Consider the following 17,027-nt stretch of genomic DNA (forward strand, 5'->3'; position numbering starts at 1 on the left):
CCCCCCCCCTCCCAGCAGCACCCCCTGAGCGTTCATTTTCCAGTGCCATCTTGATGGTCATCCCAGGGGTCTGCCCTCTCTCTGCCCCAGGTAGCAGCACTGTGCGCAGGTACCATTGTGCATCTATACGTGACCCCATTAAATAAAGGGGAGAGAGCTCACAGGCAACGTGCTCTGACCTTAAGACAAAAGGGAGCTACAGGGAGCTGACTCGGGTGATGCTTCTGTGCAGTTCCAGCTCACGTCTAGGAAGTTTTTTGTCTGTGCCATTATTTTAATGATTTTTCGTCTCCGAATGTCCTGCGGGATTTGTAACTATCTCATTATCTGACTCGTCTGCTGGCTCAAAGCCCCTGTGATCTTTAGCGAACACGCGGTTCTAATTCTTTAATAGGATTTGAGAGTAAGGCTGATGCAGGAGAAGAGCACGAAGGCTGGAAGCAGGCCTGGGGCGGCTCCTGGCTCAGCAGGTGCCTTTGCTGAGGGCTCTGCCTCCCCTGTGGGTCAAGGATGCAGTGCGGGGATTTGGGGTCCTCCCATGGTCCCCTCGGAGCAGGCTGTTGTCATGCTTCCTATGGATTTTTATGCAAAAATTAACATTTATCTACAGTCTTGAAGCAAAATACTGCTCTGGGGGGAGCTGGGGGAGTGTTACAGTGGTTTTTGCTTTCCTCCCTCTCTCCAGCAGCTCATTTGCCCCAAATTCCTCAAGTAGAATTTTTGGGCAGGAGTTGTGGGCTGGGGTCATCCTGTGTGCTCTCATGGGAGCCTCTCAGCTGGGGGACAGCTCAGTCCAGGGTCCCTCAGTGGCTCTGGTGATCTCTGGGCAGCTCTGTCCCATAGGGAAGAGCCTGAGCTGTGGAGTGGAACCAAGTGAGGCTCCCCTGGGTCAGGCCAGATGTGATGGAACGTGAACCTTGTTTTGGGTTGATGATGATATTCATGGAGGAAGCACATGGCTTTTCCAGGGGATGCTCTGCCTGGTAACAGGGACATGGCAGTGGCAGGTGGGGGTGATGTTCTCCACAACCCCACGGTGGGCTGTGTGTGGTACTGAAGGAGATGTTACAAACCTGTATTGTTATTTCTTTTATTCTTTCCATACCCATGCCTTTTTTTTTTTTTTTTCCTTCTCTCCCCCTACAGACGACAGCTGCCAGGACCAGGCAGGAACCAACTGCGCTTTGGCCATCAAAGTGAACCTGTGCAGCCACTGGTACTACAGCAAAGCCTGCTGCCGCTCCTGCCGCACGCCCCACTCCTAGTGGGGGGGGCTGGGGCCCCGGAGCCCCACAGGTGAGCGCTGGGGATGCTCCTTTCCTCCGGCACGGCTTGCATTCAGAGCTGCTGTACATTGGTTATCAGAGCTGTACATAGGATCGTGTATATTTGGTTTCCCCCAGCAGCAGACGTTCACGTGGTTTCACAAGGTCTTGTCCTTTGGTTTCTTTTGCCTATGCAAGTTTGGGGTGGGCACGGACCCATTGGAGTGAAAGCACCAGCGTGTTCCCTAGCGGGGCAGGGGGGGGGTGAGTGCCTCCTCCCTGATTTATCCCCAGTGTTTAACATGGTGGGAAGCAGACTTTCATTTGATAAATGAACTCAAGCCCAAGCCCTCTTTTGTAATATGTAGGTGTATACTTTTTCAGAGGATTTTATATCTCGTAACCAAATGTTAGACCATAGCCCTTACAGGAAAAAAAAAAAAAACCCTGTAATGCTGACATATTGTATATAATATGGAAACATAACTGCACTTTATATCACAAAAAAAGACGTGCTCTTTTTTAATATATTTGTTTACAGACAGTGAACTTTATCCACATAATCATTAATTTGTACTCATATGTATATTTTAATAAAGTTGTCATATTTATGGTGGTATCTTGTTTTATTCTCCAGTTTGTAGAGGACGGTTGTTGCTGTGTGCTGGAAATATTGCAGTCAGGGCTCCAACGCTGTGTGCTGGGCTGAGGCCTGGGGGAGAAGAGCAGCTCCCAGCCCTGGGTGTAAGGAGAAGTCCCTGAGCTGGGTCCTTCCTGGGCTCTTGCTGTGGGATTTAGGGTGGTGCTGGGGCGATGTGTGGGGATTGCAAGCTTGTAAAGGAGCCTGAAAGCAAAGAGGTTGGAGAGGGAAGCAGCAAAAAAAAAAAGGGGCTCCAACGTGTGGGTAGCATTCTGTATCTCCAAGGGTAGGGGCTCACTGAGCATCCCCCCTTGTTGGTGCCTGTGCCCAAACCCAGGCTTGTACCTCCCTTCTGCACTGAGCATCTCACAGTGGGGAAATCCTGCACCCGTGTGGCACTTGTGCAACCATTGCCCTCTGTATTTCACGATATGGGTACACAAAGGTTGGCTGCAAAGCCTGTGTCAAAGTAGTTTATTTTTTTTTTGCTTCTTTTTTTTTCTTCTTCAATGATTTCCCAAGTCCTGTACACCAGTGAAGGTTAGAGAACGTCAATCGTTTGCTTAGTTTCCAAGGTACACAAGAAGGAAAAGTCAAAGGAAAATAGGAAAATGGAGGAAAGCTGGAACAAGAATATGTTCACAAAAAGGCAAAGAACCCAAAGGCTGAATGCATTCAAACAAACTGCGGGGAGCACTGTACAGCTGCGGTCCCGCTGCCTGGAGTGGGTGCTGCAATTCAACACGGCCAAACCCAAGCCCCCCCAAAGAAACCCCAAAATACCAAGGGTGCTGGATTGCAGAGGCTGCCTCATACTTCACAAGGTTTCTTGGGGAATTAAAAGCCCTCGCAGCTTAAAGCAACATCTCCAGGTGGGCTATGGAACAACGGTGCTTCCTTCTCATTGCATCTATAAAAACAAAGCCTGGCCCTCAGCACAGTGCTGAGGCTCTTGCAGTCTACGTGCAGCCATCCCTCTGCAGCAGCAGCAAGCCCTTCCCCAGCACAGGGTGATGCTTTTAACCTGAATAACACCCAACCCGGGGCAAGAGGTTGTTGTGCAAAGGAAATTGTACATGGGGGACAGCAAAGGAGGGAGGGGAGCAAAGTGTTCTGCCACCACCCCGGCTGGGCAGGATGTGCCGTGGGTGCTTCTGTTGGAAAAAAATAATAATACTGGGAAGTAAATCTTACGGTAATCTTCAAAATTAAAGTAGAAATGTGCATGCAGGGGGCGTGTGTGCAATACATGGGCACACTCTCGCTCTGCCAGCACTCGGCTCCCTAGATTAGAAGTAGCATATGGCATTATTTGGCAAGGGGAGGCTGATTATTTGGAGAGGGCAGCTGTGGGTGCGTTCCTCCATCTGGAATCATTCCTCCCTCCTCGCCCTAAGTAACTTAATTGATAGCCCATCTCTAGCAGCAGGGCCAGGTCTGCACCCAGTGCTCCTGCCCCATTGGGAGCCAGGGAGAAACAGCAACAGGAGAAGCTAGAGGGCGCAGGACGGGGATAGGATGTGCACATGCACACACACACACATGCACCACGGAGCAGGGGCAGAAGGATGGGCAGCAGCAGCCCAGCTTTGCCCAGGGCCCATGCTTGCAGTGTGTGTTTGCACACTAGGGCCAGCAGCCCATGGGTGCCGTGTGTCCCTGCAGCACAGCAGCACGCACACACTGCCTTGCAGCTTGAGCTGCTTTGCAGCCACCCATCCCTTTCTCACCGCTCTAGCCGCAGGTGGAGGACAGGCATTTACTCTGTATAAAAGGATGCACAATATCAAAATCCTCTTTATAAAAGAAAAAAAAAAAAACAAAACGCAACGCAGCACTAGAAAAACCTCATGTCCCAGCTGTAACCAACCCGCCCTCACTCCCCCCTTTTATTAGTTTTGCTAACCATTATATTGAAGTTTAGCACATCTCTGCCTAGGCAGCAATACATTCAACTCCCTCCCGCCCCCCCAACCCCAACTCAGCTTTTTTTTCTTTTTTTTTTTTAATTTTAAAACACTCTCCTGGATTTTAAGAAGTCCTCCGCTCCGTGCCGGCCTCACACGTCGGTGCTGATGCTGCGGCTGCGGGAGAAGGCTTCGCGCATGGCCGAGAGCCGGTTGGGGTTGAGGGCCTGCAGGTTGCCCACGCTCACCGGCAGGTCGAGCTCCTCCTGGCTGACGGTCTGGAAGCTGACCCGGTCCCCCCCGTTGTGCAGCTCCTCGGGGGGCTCCTGCAGGAAGAACGTGGGGGGCTCATACTGCCCGCAGCCCGGGCAGCCGCTGCGGCTCGGCGTCGCCTTCTTGCTGAAGGGCGAGGAGCTGTAGAGGGATGGCCCGTTGGTCAGCACTACGTTGCGGTTGCAGTGGAGCGGGGGGATGTGGGAGTGCACGGCGAAGTCGGGCTCCTCCTCATCCTCCTCGGATTCGTCCTTCTTGCAGCAGTAGTACTGGAATGGGATGGGGGGCTCAGCAGGGATCCCAACACGCTCACCCCATGCGTAAGGAGACGGGACTGGTTGACCCTACCCCATCGCATCACCCTGTCTTACCTGGAGCCTACAGTAGCAGAGGACAGCGATGATACAGAGTAAAATGACAGTCGCTAATATTCCACCTGTGATGACCACGGTCCCGGCTGTCATTCGCCCTCTTCTCCATTAACAGCCTGCAACAGAGAGCACATGGGGTGATAGGGCTTGGGATACGGGATCAGGTGGGAAGGGACAAGATGGGAAGAGTTGGGATGGGATGAGATAGGAAGGGATGGGAATGGATGGAATACTTTGCCTCCCTTTGCAGAGGGCTCCCACTGGGTCTGCCTGCGTGCTGCAAGCAGAGGGGTCTGTGGCTCCTGCAGGGAATCAGGCTGGATGCCAGCACTGTGAAAGCCATCAGGGGAGCCCCCAACCCACCCCCAACCGCCACCTGACAGCTGGAGGAGGATGGAAAAAGCCCAGTGCAATGGGGGGAAGAACTTTGCTAAGTGTTATAGCAGCCCACAGGTGGGCTGAGTAATTGAGCTCTGGCAACTGCATGTTGTGATGCAGGGAGTGAGCAGCAGCAGCAGGACCCTATGGGACTTGCACAAATGGTCCTGCAATCAAAGCCCCATCCTGGCCAACCAGTCTGGGCACCACCACGCTGTTCTGCAAGCAGCAGTGGGGCCCAGGGAAGTGCAACCTGCATGATGCTGGCATGGGGTTTGGCCATGAGCCTCACAGCCCTCAGAACACACTGTGCTCTGTGCTGGTGACAGGGACTTGCCCATGGCACCTGCCTGGCTCCTACTTGGAGTTTCGCAGCAAGTGGGGGGTGTTGGAGCCATGCACATTTTTTTCTCTGAGCCTATAATCCATTTTCCTCATGAAAACAATGTGGTATTTTAATTTGGAATAACCGCAGCTGCTAAGTGAGCCTTTAACAAGTGCAGGGATGGGCGCTCCTCTCCCCCACAAAGCAGCAGTATGGGATGAAGCCACATGGTGCAGGGGGGTGTGAGCTCCACACTTTGCTGTGGCCAAGATGAAATCAAGGGAGCATGGGGGTATGAGGGATGATGCTTCTGAAAGCTGCATTGGCCAGCACTGTGTGTGCAGAACATCACAAGGATGCTACAGTCCCACGCTTGTGTCTGGAGGGTAGCAGCCCCCTCTCACCATTAGGGGAATTTGAGTGCTAGCACAGACCTAGCAAAGGTGTAAGGCCCCCGCCTCCCGTGCTGAGCAGATGCAGTGTGAGATGAGCACAAGCCCTGTAGTGCTTGCTCCGTGCATCCCTAACCTAAAAGCTTTTAGGAGAACTTGAAATTCCCACCGTCCCATGCAGAATAATGCCAAGCTCCTTGCCCGGGGGTGGATAATGGGGCAGGCACAGCTGCACACACACCCTTCCTTGCAGCAGCACCACTCCGCAGTCCGAGTGCTGCAGGCATCAGTCTGGGATTGGGATAAGTGACATAAATTGACAGAGAGAGCAAACTGTGACCACCTACCCAACAAGTGCTTTAACAAAGCTGGCCTCCAGCTCGTGATATCAGGTTAAACCAAAAAACCAGCTTCCCCAAACCCAAATTACTTCAGCACCTGAGGAAAAGCAACCGTATCTGTCAGGGATTTAACTTGCTTCCAAAGAAAATAAATCTGCGGCATATTTTCAGGTGCTTAATGTCCTGCTAAAGTTGGGTAAGTACTGAATGGATAAAGCAGTATCACATTTTATGCTGCTGCTGAGCAGAGCTTTAAGAGCAGAGGGAATTTGTGCTGCTGTGCTACGGCTGAGAGCTTGTATGGCCACGGGGCAAGAGCCCCTTCTAAATCCTGCCCTATCCCTGGGCAAAAACCCTATGGGGGTTTGGAGAAGGGAGACAGGAAACACCTTCAAAAACTGCAGCAGTGATTTGGAAGCTTCAGCTGCTCAGAGAGGGGCATAGGGCAGCACCTGGCACCCTGGCCCTGGGACCTTTGCTGCTTCCATTTGCCATCTCACCATGAATTAATGGGTTGCACGCCCCAGGGGCAAGCAAGGGGAGCACACAGCAACTTTCTCTGCATGCTTCCCTCCCCCCCTCCCCATGCCCTGTGGTCAGCCATGCATGGCATGACAGCCACTGCTCCACTCGGAGCAAGGCCATTTGCATCACACTATTTTTCCTCCCATAACATACTTGTCTGGTTAAAACCATGTACCTGGAAGCACTGAACTCTCCAGCACACAAAGGAGGTGGGGGGGGAGGGGGGGGAACCCATAAGCAGAACAATTCCTGTCTAGACCTCCTTTTTACATTTGTTCCTAATTTCACGCTCCGCAGGCTCCCAGGTTCATATATTCAGTAATAAATATCTTGGTAAAAGGAAGTGCTTTGCAGCTCTGCTGTGGTCTCGGGGAAGGTATGCAGGAGCCCCGCTACGAGGAACGCAGGCAACAGCAGACACGTCCACAGCCACTTGGCTCCTTCCTTGTTCTTGGGGAACATGAGGAGCTCTCGAGCTACCAAGGATGCCTGAGCCCCCCAACGAGCCCAAGCTACCTCCCTGCTCAGCTGCTCCAGGATGAGAGTTCTGGTGCAGTTGCAGATGGATGCTGGAGCCTGCTTGCTGCTGCCTGCAGGAGGACGACAGCTGGGGACTGCTAGGATGAACGCAGTGAGGTTTCTTTAGGAGACCCTCAAGTTCTGGTTAAACCAGACTGTGGGATTTGTGGTAAGAAAAACCCTCAGACCAGAACTCCCAGTGAGCAGTTTGCACTCATCCCATCCCATTCTTTCCTACCCCGTCCCACCTGCTCCCCTCCCAAGGCAACAGTCACCCCAAATCCTTTTGCACTTGGAGGCTTGCCATCACAGCACTTCCAACAAAACTGAACCTCACATGGGAGTGCTGGTCCCACACAAAGACACTGTGCCTCACCCACATAGGCAAGCCCATGGCTTGTTTTATTGCAGCATGCTCCCTGCGTCCCGTGCCAGTCTGAGACCTGCTCCTCTGCAGCACATTCAACCCACAGAGCAGCCATTTCCCAGCCCTTCCATGCACATCCAACCCTGATGCCAATGCTTCTGAGCAAGCCCCATTTTGGCAGAAAGGAAAAGAGACCAGCAAGGGGAGAAAGGGAACAGGGGGAGCACATGGGGCACCTCACTGCGCCCTGGTGCCAAGGTCCTGCCTGAGGGCAAACCCGAGAGGGGAAGCAGCAAGCAATAAGCTCAAATCTGTTTGGTGGCCAGTGCAGCCTTATTCCTGCATTTCCCCAGTTCCTGTAATCTTACCCAGTCAATGAACAAGAGCCGGGCTGCTCGGAGCAGCAGGGCAGCATGCCAGCACAAGGCTTTGCACACAAGGAGCCAGTGGGCCGGGCAGCTGCCAGCAGCACAGGCAGAGAATGTGGCTCCCCAGCTGTAAACAGGGCTGCACCACTCAGGACAATGCAGACATTAAGATTGCACTGATCATAACCCACAGTATGCTCCTCCATGCCCCAGGATTGCTCCTCTCTGCTCTGCCTGTACTCAGTGTTACTGCTCCCAGAGCAGTGCCAGCGTTGGGGCAATGGGGACAGTCAAACATCACACTCCTTCTGCCTGCTCTCATTATCATCCTGCATCAGTTTATAGCCTGAAGTGCTTTGTTAAGTGTTACATGGCAGCACCAAAACTGATAGAAAAGCCACTCCGTTCCTGATGAGTGGTGGAAGACTTTTCCCATATGCTGTGGGCATGCATTCCCTGCAGGCAGCACACAAGAGCAGAACCCAGCACAGCACACCCCAAAACATCACACACATCACAGCCACAACCACTCCGAATTTTTGGGTTTTCCTACGCCAGATATCACAGAAAAGTTTGCAAGAAGCAGGAATTCGTGGCGCAGTTCGGGATCCCCCCACCCTAATTAGAGCGATCAGGATTTAAAACAGAGATCAACTCAGTGAGCCTTCTGAATGCCCACAAAGTCAATTGATTTAGGGAATGCCAGCCCCAGCAGGGAGCAAGAGGGAATGCGCACACAGCAATAACGAGGCGATAATGTCACTTAATACAACCAAATCACACCTAATGCAAGGTAATATTTGCACAGCTCATCAAAGCGGCACTGAGGCTTAGAGAGCACAACTCCAGGCACAGATGTAAGTGACTGCAGCTGCTAAAAGAAGGGCAGTGGTGCTGCTGGGGAGGGACACCACCTGGTGCCACTGCAGCGCCCTGTGATCTTCTCAAGGTGTTGCTATCTCCCTATTCGAGGGGACAGGGAAGGAGTTTGCAGCTGCTCCAGCACACCTGGGATAAAACAAAGTAATCCACACCGGAAAGCTTTGCCCTCCGCAATCCCACCTGTCCCAGCCCAGACAACCCCGCTCTGCATAAGCACCAGGAATTATTTCCTTACATCCGCTCTCATCCAGAACACTCTTAAGCTGTCTAAACTCCTTCAGAAAGAAAAAGGAAAAAAAAAAAGCCAAAAAGCAAGACAGGCTGTCTTTCCTCCCTGCATCATTTAATCTCCTCTTGAACTGCGGCTTAGCCCGCCTGAGATATTAGCATCAGAGAGAGCAGGTTTTGGTATTAGCAGCTTGAGATAAGCTGCAGTCAGTGCTAAGGGGGAAATAAGTCAGAGGGTGGGGAGAGCCCCCAGCAAGGAGCTGCTCCTGGCCATCAATCTCTGTCCTGATTCACACTTCTTTCTGTTCCAGTGGGGACTGCTCCCCTCTCCATCACCACCCAGCACAGAGCAGCTGAAAGGTTACAAAGACCCAATGGGAAGAAAACTGCACACCAGAGGCGGAAAAAGGGGGATTTGTCCTTTTACAAGTGCTGCCCCGAGAGCCCAATGGTGTTGGCAGAGGACAGCACCTGGCTGGGAGCAAGAGCTGTCAGCAAATCTCACTAAGTGGTGGATGCTGACGCAGAGGACAAGGGCAAAGCTCCGAGGAGTTGTGGCACTGCAGCTGGGATGGCCCAGGCAGTGGGCAGGCTGTCACACAGCAGCACATTGCCAGGTCACAGTGGTTCCTCGAGCTGTGGTGAGCTCTGTGCTCCTCCATTTCACGGTGCTGGGGGGAAAAAAAAAAGAAATGGGTCCCATCTCACCCAGGTCCCTACAGGTGCTGATGCTCAGCCCTCCATCAGGATGGGGAAAGGAAGGAAGGACATGTGCAGTGTACAGTTCCACAAAGCAGCAAATCTGCTCAGCTTTGCATTTCCACAAGGTGAGAGCGCAGCTCAGCAGGACAGGAAGGTCTTCTGCAAAGCATTCGTGAATGGCCCAATTCAGCCTCATTTGCTCAGGCCTGAGGAACCCACAGGTTGGGGACAGCAGGAAGCGCTATTTCCTTGGGGCTTATTAAATAATGCAAGCTGGGAGCTCCAGAGAGCATCCTCTGCCCAGCTGCAGGAATGGGCTTACACCCCATTTAGGGTCTCTGCTGGGTGTCACAGACAGGGGAGCTGATCTTGGCTACCCCAGGGAGGTCAGCACCAGCCAGGGATGTGCCCTTGGGATGCCTTGAACAGCAGCACCTGGGATCTCTAAAGAGATAGATACACCTTTCTTTGCCTTAAAAACAACAACAACAAAACCCCACAGAAAAGGTAGGGAGTTTCCATAGCTACAGCTTTACAGCACTTGCACAAAGGCTCAGTCTCAACCCATGCAAGGGGAAGAAAGCAGAGTGTTTTTCCCACTCCAGCCCAGCAAGTTGCATTGTGCATGAATCAACAGAGAGAAAAGAAGGCAGTGTGCTTCCTCATGGCTCATGATCAGGAGTTTCCTTATGGGCAGTAAAATCTCCTTATGTTCTCATTTCTAATAAGGATTTATCTTTGCTGCATCAGGGGAATTAATACGGACCATCGTCTGAGAGGGTAATTTTCAGACCATTGGCATCTTTGCTGAACCATTTTCAGTAAATTTCCCCATTTATTTCCCTCTTCTTGCTTCTGTTACAGCCTTTTCTGAGAGATCAGAGGGAGAAAACCCACCACAACGAAACAACCCTAACCAAAAAAAAAAAAAAGCAGAAAAGATAAAGTAATTCATAAAGCTCAGCTGAAAACCGTCATTAGGCAACGAGAGGAGCAGGGAAAACCTTCACACAAAGTGCTCTACTTAAAAGCACGTGGGCTTAGCAGAGCTGCTGAGATCAAATGTTGGAAATATCGACTGTTCCCAGGGACGGCATCTTTCAGAAATCAAAACACATGCAATGTATCTTTTTGCCTGGCATCAGCACTAGGACGACGCAGGCACTGCCTTTGAAATGACTCCTTGATCCAGAGAGGCCCTGGAGAGGGATGCAGCGATGCTGCCCGTGCACCCTCCCTGTGTGCCCAGAGCTGGAGTAGCACTGCTGCCACCAGGTTGAGCTGGGGATGGCTGTTCCCAGGCCCACAGAAGGGGATGGCTGTCCACCAGTGATCCCCGAGCATTCAACTCCCTGTAAATGTCAGTTTTTAAGCAAAACGCAAGTGCTGGGTACAACATTTCAGCATTTGAAGGTTTACCTATTTCTGAGCCTGAGGAACTCCAACACTCTACGGCCAACAGCACTACCACAACCCAGCAGTACTTATGGGTTTTATTTGCTTTCAATCAAGTGGTGAGGGCACAGTGAGGGTGATGAGATACTACCACAGGTTGCCCAAAGAGGCAACGTGCCCTGTTCCTGCAGAAACCCAAGGTCAGGGGATCTGAGCACCCAGTGGAGCTGTGGGTATCCCTGTTCATTGCAGGGAGCAGGACCAGATGCCTTGAAGGGTTCCTTCCAGCTCCAATGAGTCTACGATCTCAGACAATAGTTCAGGTCTCACCCTTTGTCTGCCCAGCCTAACAGAGGACCACACATCACAGTAGTTACAAAGGTATCCAGAGAGCAAGTGAGAGCAGTGCTTGGTTTCTCAGAACCTGGTATTATAGCCTCACATTTTCTATAAGTGTAACGCTATAACGTGATGGAAAGTACAGCAATAATAGCAAGGGAGGCAAAGTCTTCAGCTGCAGCAAATGAGAATAAGCCCAAATACAACAGCCATGAATACAGAAATGAGGGAAGAATATTTGCTTACCTCAGGAAGGCTACAGATAGGCAGGGATCTCCAGCAAGATGCCCTCACCTCCACTGCCAACCCTTAAATGAGGGCTGGGCAGGGGTGGATCCTGGCTCCACCCCTTCCAGTCACTCAGGTGCATTGCATACACCTGAGCTCCCTTGGGTTGGCCCTGCCTTCCCACCAGGTGCTCCATCACTGTTCCAAGCTGTGACTTAGCATTTCTGCAACACTAACCGATCCTGTTTTATTTAAGCATAAAACAAAAACAAAAGCCCGGTGCCAGAAACTCAAGGGAAAATACATGCCACCAAGAAAATCCCACTTTCTATGGCCTGAATCCCATGAGCCACTGTGGGAATCGGGAATAACTCTTGGGGTGTCAGCAATGCTAAACTGCTGCAAATCAGTCCTCCAGGGACAATGAAGTGAACAACAGCAAAATCACAGCCCAACCGTGAAGTCTGCCTAATGGCAAGCCCCAATCAACGCTCATTATCCTCCTGCTCCCACCTCCACTCCCACGCAGGCAGCATGGCTATTTTCCCCCAGATCCCACTGCTAATCTTCCCAGCACTGAGCTACCCGGCAGGCAGCACCAATGAGAAGGAGAGAGATCTTTTTCCTTCCACATGAGAGCCTTCCAAATAGCATCCCTGCCAATCTCTGCTTGCAGGGACTGCGCAGCCCTCGAGGCTGTGTATCCCCTGAGCCACTCCAGTACCCAGGGCACCAAAACCTCTGCTCAAAGCTGAGTCTCCAGCAGCATCAATGCTGTAGTTATTTTCCCCTGAGGGAGCCTGGCTTGCATTTCCACTAAAGGCACCACATCTTGCTATGTAACACATGCATATTTTGTTAACTAAAGGGTAGCAATATGCACTCTATTGTACCGTGAGTGATTTCTACAACGGAAGGTGCAGCGGAGTCAAATCGCAGCAATTATTTATATCAAAGCAGTGCTGCTACTGACTGTCGATCAACCTAAATATTGAAGGGCTGGCCAGGTTTGCCCTAAGCCAGCCCAACCTTTTCCATATAACCCATAATATCCCCAGTGCTGGTGGAGCAGTGTGGCTGCCGCTAGAGGGATGCGTGCAGAGCTCGGGCATCTGCACCTTGGGCAGCATCTGCTGGGGGTGAGGGGTGGTGGGAAAGCAGGGATAACCACTGCAGGGTCACTGTGGGACTGCAGGCAGCCCGGGGTGGGGGATTCCCTGCACACAGCAGCTTGCAGTCTGGCTAGAAAGGCAGACAACAGAAACAGAAAAATGAGAGTTAATGGTTTGCCGGAGTTCGGGCAGGAAAACCCACAACAGAGCTTGAAATGAATCCAAATCCACTCGGAGAGCAAAGGGGATGCAGACATAAAGCGCAGGGCAAAGCCAGCGCAGCACCCTTGGCTCAAAGGGAGATGCACGCTCGGCGCTCAGAGCAGCTCAGCACATCAGCTCAGCACATGCCCTATTTCCTAGGGGAAAGCAACCTGAGTCAGGGCGAGATTTGGGGCACGGCGATGGCTGAGCCCATCACAGGCTGCGATGGTCCCCAGTGCATCCTCCAGCATTTCATCTCACCATAGGTGTTTCCTGTCATTAAAGCTTTAACTGCAGTCCGAACCTCTCGGAGGGTGAAGGAGCAGCGTGGTGCTGGCTGATGCCAGCTCTGCAGGTGCAGGAGGAACAGGCAGTGCTAGCCGGGGCCACTTTGGTCCATGATGGTCCAGCTGAGACTCTCAGGCTGACGAAAAACAAGGGACTGCTCTGCCCAGGGTAAAATAAAATGACAACGGACTTTTCCTCCCAGCTTGCTCCCCTCCAGCACAGTGTTAGGAAATCTCTACCATGTGGAGCGCCCACCGCTCACAGTAATGAGCTTAAGGGCTGCTGCAGCTCAGATCCCGCGATGAGCTTGTACCCAGGGCATGGCCACGGTATGGCCTAAAGCCATCCCTAAAGCTGGTGGTGCAGAGGCTGCATCCCTGCTGATGGGGATACCATCACCTTTGTCCCCTGCTGAGTGCCCTCAGGGTGAGGTAAGGAGCCAACAGCCAAGCACACACTGCTGAGCCTTGATCCAACGGCACAGAAGCAAACACACAAATCCACACATTTTCTGCTTGGATCACGTCCCAAGGACAGGCTAAGATTTTCTTTTGGGTTTCTGCTAACTTTCTTCTGAAAGGTCCCTTAGAAAAAAGGCAATTATCACAGTGCCATTAAGGCTTTCTCCATTGCACGGCCGGATAACTCGCTCGGAGTCTCCCGAAATAACCTTTAAACAATAGATCCTGTCTTGTTTACTGAGTGTTTCCCAACTCAACAGTAATGCATCCAGATGTCACCCGTGTCTACTGTGGGCCCGACTATTTCTGGAAACACACCAAGGGCAGATTGCTTGGATTATGTCACATACTGTTGTGGAGAGAATGTGACAAGTCTCCATCTCTGTGATAAAAGCACGGCGGTGTGCCCAGGGCGGTGGGATGGAGCCCGGCTCCTTCCCTGCTCAGTGCTGGGCAGGTACCGGTAGCTCACGCTCTGCAGATGGGGACAATGTGCGTGTTCCTGCCCAGCACAGCTTGGTGAGCTCACAGACTGCTTGGATTGGTGTCAGTCACTGTGGATGGCTTTGGTGCTGGGGGTAAGGAATGGGGAGAGAAGCACTGGGGACAGCTGCTGGGGGCGTGGGGAGCAAGCCTTGGCTCAGCCTGCCGTTATTCCGAATGAAGCTGAGCACCAGCTCTGCCTCATCGCAGGTGTGATGAGGCAGAGCTCATCCCCTCTCCCCTCTGAAGGGAGAGGGAGACCAAATCTCCACACCTGATTCACCTCAGGTCTGCACTGCGCAGCACCAGCACACGGCCAGGAGCCGCCGGCGTCTGCCCCCAGCTCCGGTGAGAAGCGCCACGTGGGATGGCGTGACATCAGCAGTGCTGGCACTGCCAAGCCCCGAAGTCCTCTGCTAACAGAAGAGGAGCTGGGAGCCAGGAGCACCTGGGGGCTGAGCAGCCTGTCCCCAGCAGCAGCTTTGTCACCGCTCCGCAGCAGCGGCCTGCCCACGGATGGATGACTTCTCCAACAAGCATCATCAGCTGAAAACACGTCGCTTGCCCTCTGCAGAGCCAGCCCTTGTGACTTCAGCCTGATTCAGCCCCTCTCCCCGTCCCCATGCCGTGTCTGACACAGGCACATTGCAACCCGCACCATCCACAGCAGCTAGGTCCTCCCCCGGTGCTCTGAGCCTCCCTACATGGGTCACGGCCCTCGTTAAGCTGTCCGAGGATGATTCAAAATGCTCTTGCGACTTTTCATCTTCCTCCAACCTTTGCTGCTGACCTCTGCTCAGGGCTGCTCCTGCAGGGATCGCAGGGCTTGGAGGTTGCTGAGGTCTCTTGTTTGGATTGGCCCCAGTTGTGATCCCAGTGGGGCTGGAAGGTCTGGGCAGGGTCAGAGTCCATCACCTTATGTATTTTTAGTCCCTCCGCCAAGCTGCAGTGTTGGAATGTGATTTTTTTTTTTAACAAAAGGTGAACAAATCCTGCGGACTGCAATAAATTAGATCACGGGGAGAGAAGGAGATAGACGCTGGGAGAAGTGTAAATTAGAATGGGAACGAGCTGCAAGCTCAACCCAACACCTGCCCCCTCTCCTCCATCCCTTCTCTGCTCTTATCCAGCGCTGTCACATCACCAGCCCTGTCTGCACGAGCCCTGCCAGCTACAAGCACCTCTTGGCTGGCCGTGTCCCCAGCCATGGGGTGATAAATCAACGTCAGTCACTTTGGGGGGATTTTGCTGAAGTTCTTTATCTCTTTGGAGCACCAGCACTATTTCCTAAGACTCCTTGTCACCGCTCTGCACGGGAACACTGACATGCAGAGGAAGGAGGTTACAGCTTTAATTACAGCTGCACGGTCTTTAAGGTGTTTGAAATCTCTTTTCACCGTCTGACAGCCATAGTGCATCTCACTGCTAATTCCAGATGAGAAGAGAAACAGCCATAAAAGGCTGCCAACAGCCTTCTGTTACTCACACACCACTGCAACAGGGCCAGCATCTAAAGACAGCTGTGGGGACAGGTCGTGCACTGAGTTTATGCACGATTTACACAAACTCACTTCCCTTAACTGCATTATAATTTAGCTGCTTACTCAGCGAGGACATCAGATGCAATGACTGAAACCCCAGTCATACCGGTACGGTTGCTCCAGTGAGGTCACCCAGGAGCACTGTCTGCACTCTAAGCATCGGGATGTCAGCCAGATTTCCTAAAATGACAGCCATCCATCATGGAAGACTTGAGCGCACGATTTTACCGTTGAGGCTTTATGCTGATTTCACTGCTCATTTTTAGGCTGGAAGACAATCTGTTGAACCTCAGAGCGCAGTCATCTCTTACCTTTAATTTATTCTGTCAGAAAACTGTCTACCTTAATGAGTACGAGCACACCCCCACTACCTTCCAAGTTTGGTGATCTGTTATGTCAAATATAAATAATCCTGTCTGAAACCACTCGATAGGGGGAAATGAAAAGCCATCTTCCCTCGGGGGATTTCTCTCCCCCACAGCCCCCCCCACCCTGCAGAACAAACACCGTCCATGTGCTTCCGCGAGCTCAGCCCCAGCCAGCTGCTGTATTAACCAAATAGTGCTCAAAGCAGCAGATCATCCTGCTGTCACCTTCCTTGCGTTCAACCCTGGATTTCTCTCCATCCCCACCGCTCTGGGGCTGCTCTGCTGTCTGACGCGGACAACACGGAGGGTTCCTACGTCCTTTGGAGGCAGGACAGTGGATGGGAAGAACCCTGGTGCTGGCCGCGTGGCTGTGGGTGAGCGCCCTGAGAGAGGCCAGCTTTGTCCCCAGACCGTGCGTGCAACGAGAGCAAGCTGTCCCCAGAGTGGACAAGGACATGACCTGAGCACTCAGCTGGAAGAAAGCATCCCACCCCAGCCTTGAGAAATGCTGTCACATCCTCCTTTGTAGATACAGCTTTAGAACTAAAGATGCTGTAGAAAACAGCAACGCCAAGCTTGGAGCATCCCGGTGTTTACCATCCTGGGCTGAAGCAGGGGCTGGACCGCTCTCCCCAAGACAAGCTATCGGGGAGCGGATGCTGTGCAATTCTCTGTGTCCATCTCCCCCTTCCAAACCCCCCGCCAGCCCCAACCCTGCAGCCAGAGTTCGTCCTCTCCTCTCCCCTTGCAGGCATTCCCCCAGGACCGCCGCCAGCAGCAAACCACCCCAGCGCTCCAGGGATGCACCAGGAAGAGGAGAGGCGGAGAGGGAAGAGAAATAAGCAGGGGAAAAGCACGGCTCAGGGCATCCCCGGTGCAAGGGCTGAGGCAGGGAGAGGGAGCGCGGCGCCGGCGCTCTCCCCTTTTCCTCCCCTCTTACCTTCAAGCTGGGGAATGGTGCCGGATCGCTCAGGTGAGGACCGCGTCGTCTCCTGAAGTCTCCAGCTCGGAGCGCATCAATGCGGGAATGAAAAAGGAAAGAAGAGTAGAAATAAATAAATAAATGAAACGAAATGAAAATAATTAATAAATTAAAAAATAACAACGGCGTTGTTTTTCCTTCCC

The 17,027-nt window shown here is 52.4% G+C and overlaps 3 protein-coding genes across 13 annotated transcripts in view; 2 read left to right on the forward strand and 1 right to left on the reverse strand.

Annotated features, from left to right (window-relative positions):
* ADAMTSL2 (ADAMTS like 2) overlaps nt 1–1,884 on the forward strand; it is a 50,334-nt gene extending 48,450 nt beyond the window's left edge. For all 11 annotated transcript variants that reach the window (XM_021413890.1, XM_021413889.1, XM_021413891.1 and 8 more), the window contains one exon: nt 1,144–1,884. In XM_021413890.1, coding sequence (XP_021269565.1) covers nt 1,144–1,265 — 122 coding nt within the window. In that variant the 3' untranslated portion in view covers nt 1,266–1,884. The remainder of the gene's footprint in view (nt 1–1,143) is intronic.
* FAM163B (family with sequence similarity 163 member B) lies at nt 3,108–11,512 on the reverse strand. Its single transcript, XM_021413903.1, has 3 exons — nt 11,464–11,512; nt 4,457–4,572; nt 3,108–4,354 (listed from the first exon to the last, which is right to left on the reverse strand). Exons 2-3 carry the CDS (start codon nt 4,547–4,549, stop codon nt 3,965–3,967), a joined length of 483 nt encoding a protein of 160 aa, XP_021269578.1. The 5' UTR covers nt 4,550–4,572; nt 11,464–11,512; the 3' UTR covers nt 3,108–3,964.
* DBH (dopamine beta-hydroxylase) overlaps nt 13,262–17,027 on the forward strand; it is a 21,008-nt gene continuing 17,242 nt past the window's right edge. Inside the window, exon 1 of the mRNA XM_021413901.1 lies at nt 13,262–13,452. Within this exon, the coding sequence (XP_021269576.1) occupies nt 13,370–13,452 (83 nt within the window). The 5' untranslated portion in view covers nt 13,262–13,369. The remainder of the gene's footprint in view (nt 13,453–17,027) is intronic.

Source organism: Numida meleagris, chromosome 16 (assembly GCF_002078875.1).
Source record: "Numida meleagris isolate 19003 breed g44 Domestic line chromosome 16, NumMel1.0, whole genome shotgun sequence".
NCBI lineage: Eukaryota > Metazoa > Chordata > Aves > Galliformes > Numididae > Numida > Numida meleagris.

Bases quoted from the DNA above. Each gene is read 5' to 3' on its own strand.
- FAM163B (XM_021413903.1), bottom strand. From the start codon at position 4,549: ATGACAGCCGGGACCGTGGTCATCACAGGTGGAATATTAGCGACTGTC. The intron at 4,355-4,456 runs GTAAGACAGGGT...ATCCCATTCCAG, and splicing joins TCTGCTACTGTAGGCTCCAG to TACTACTGCTGCAAGAAGGA.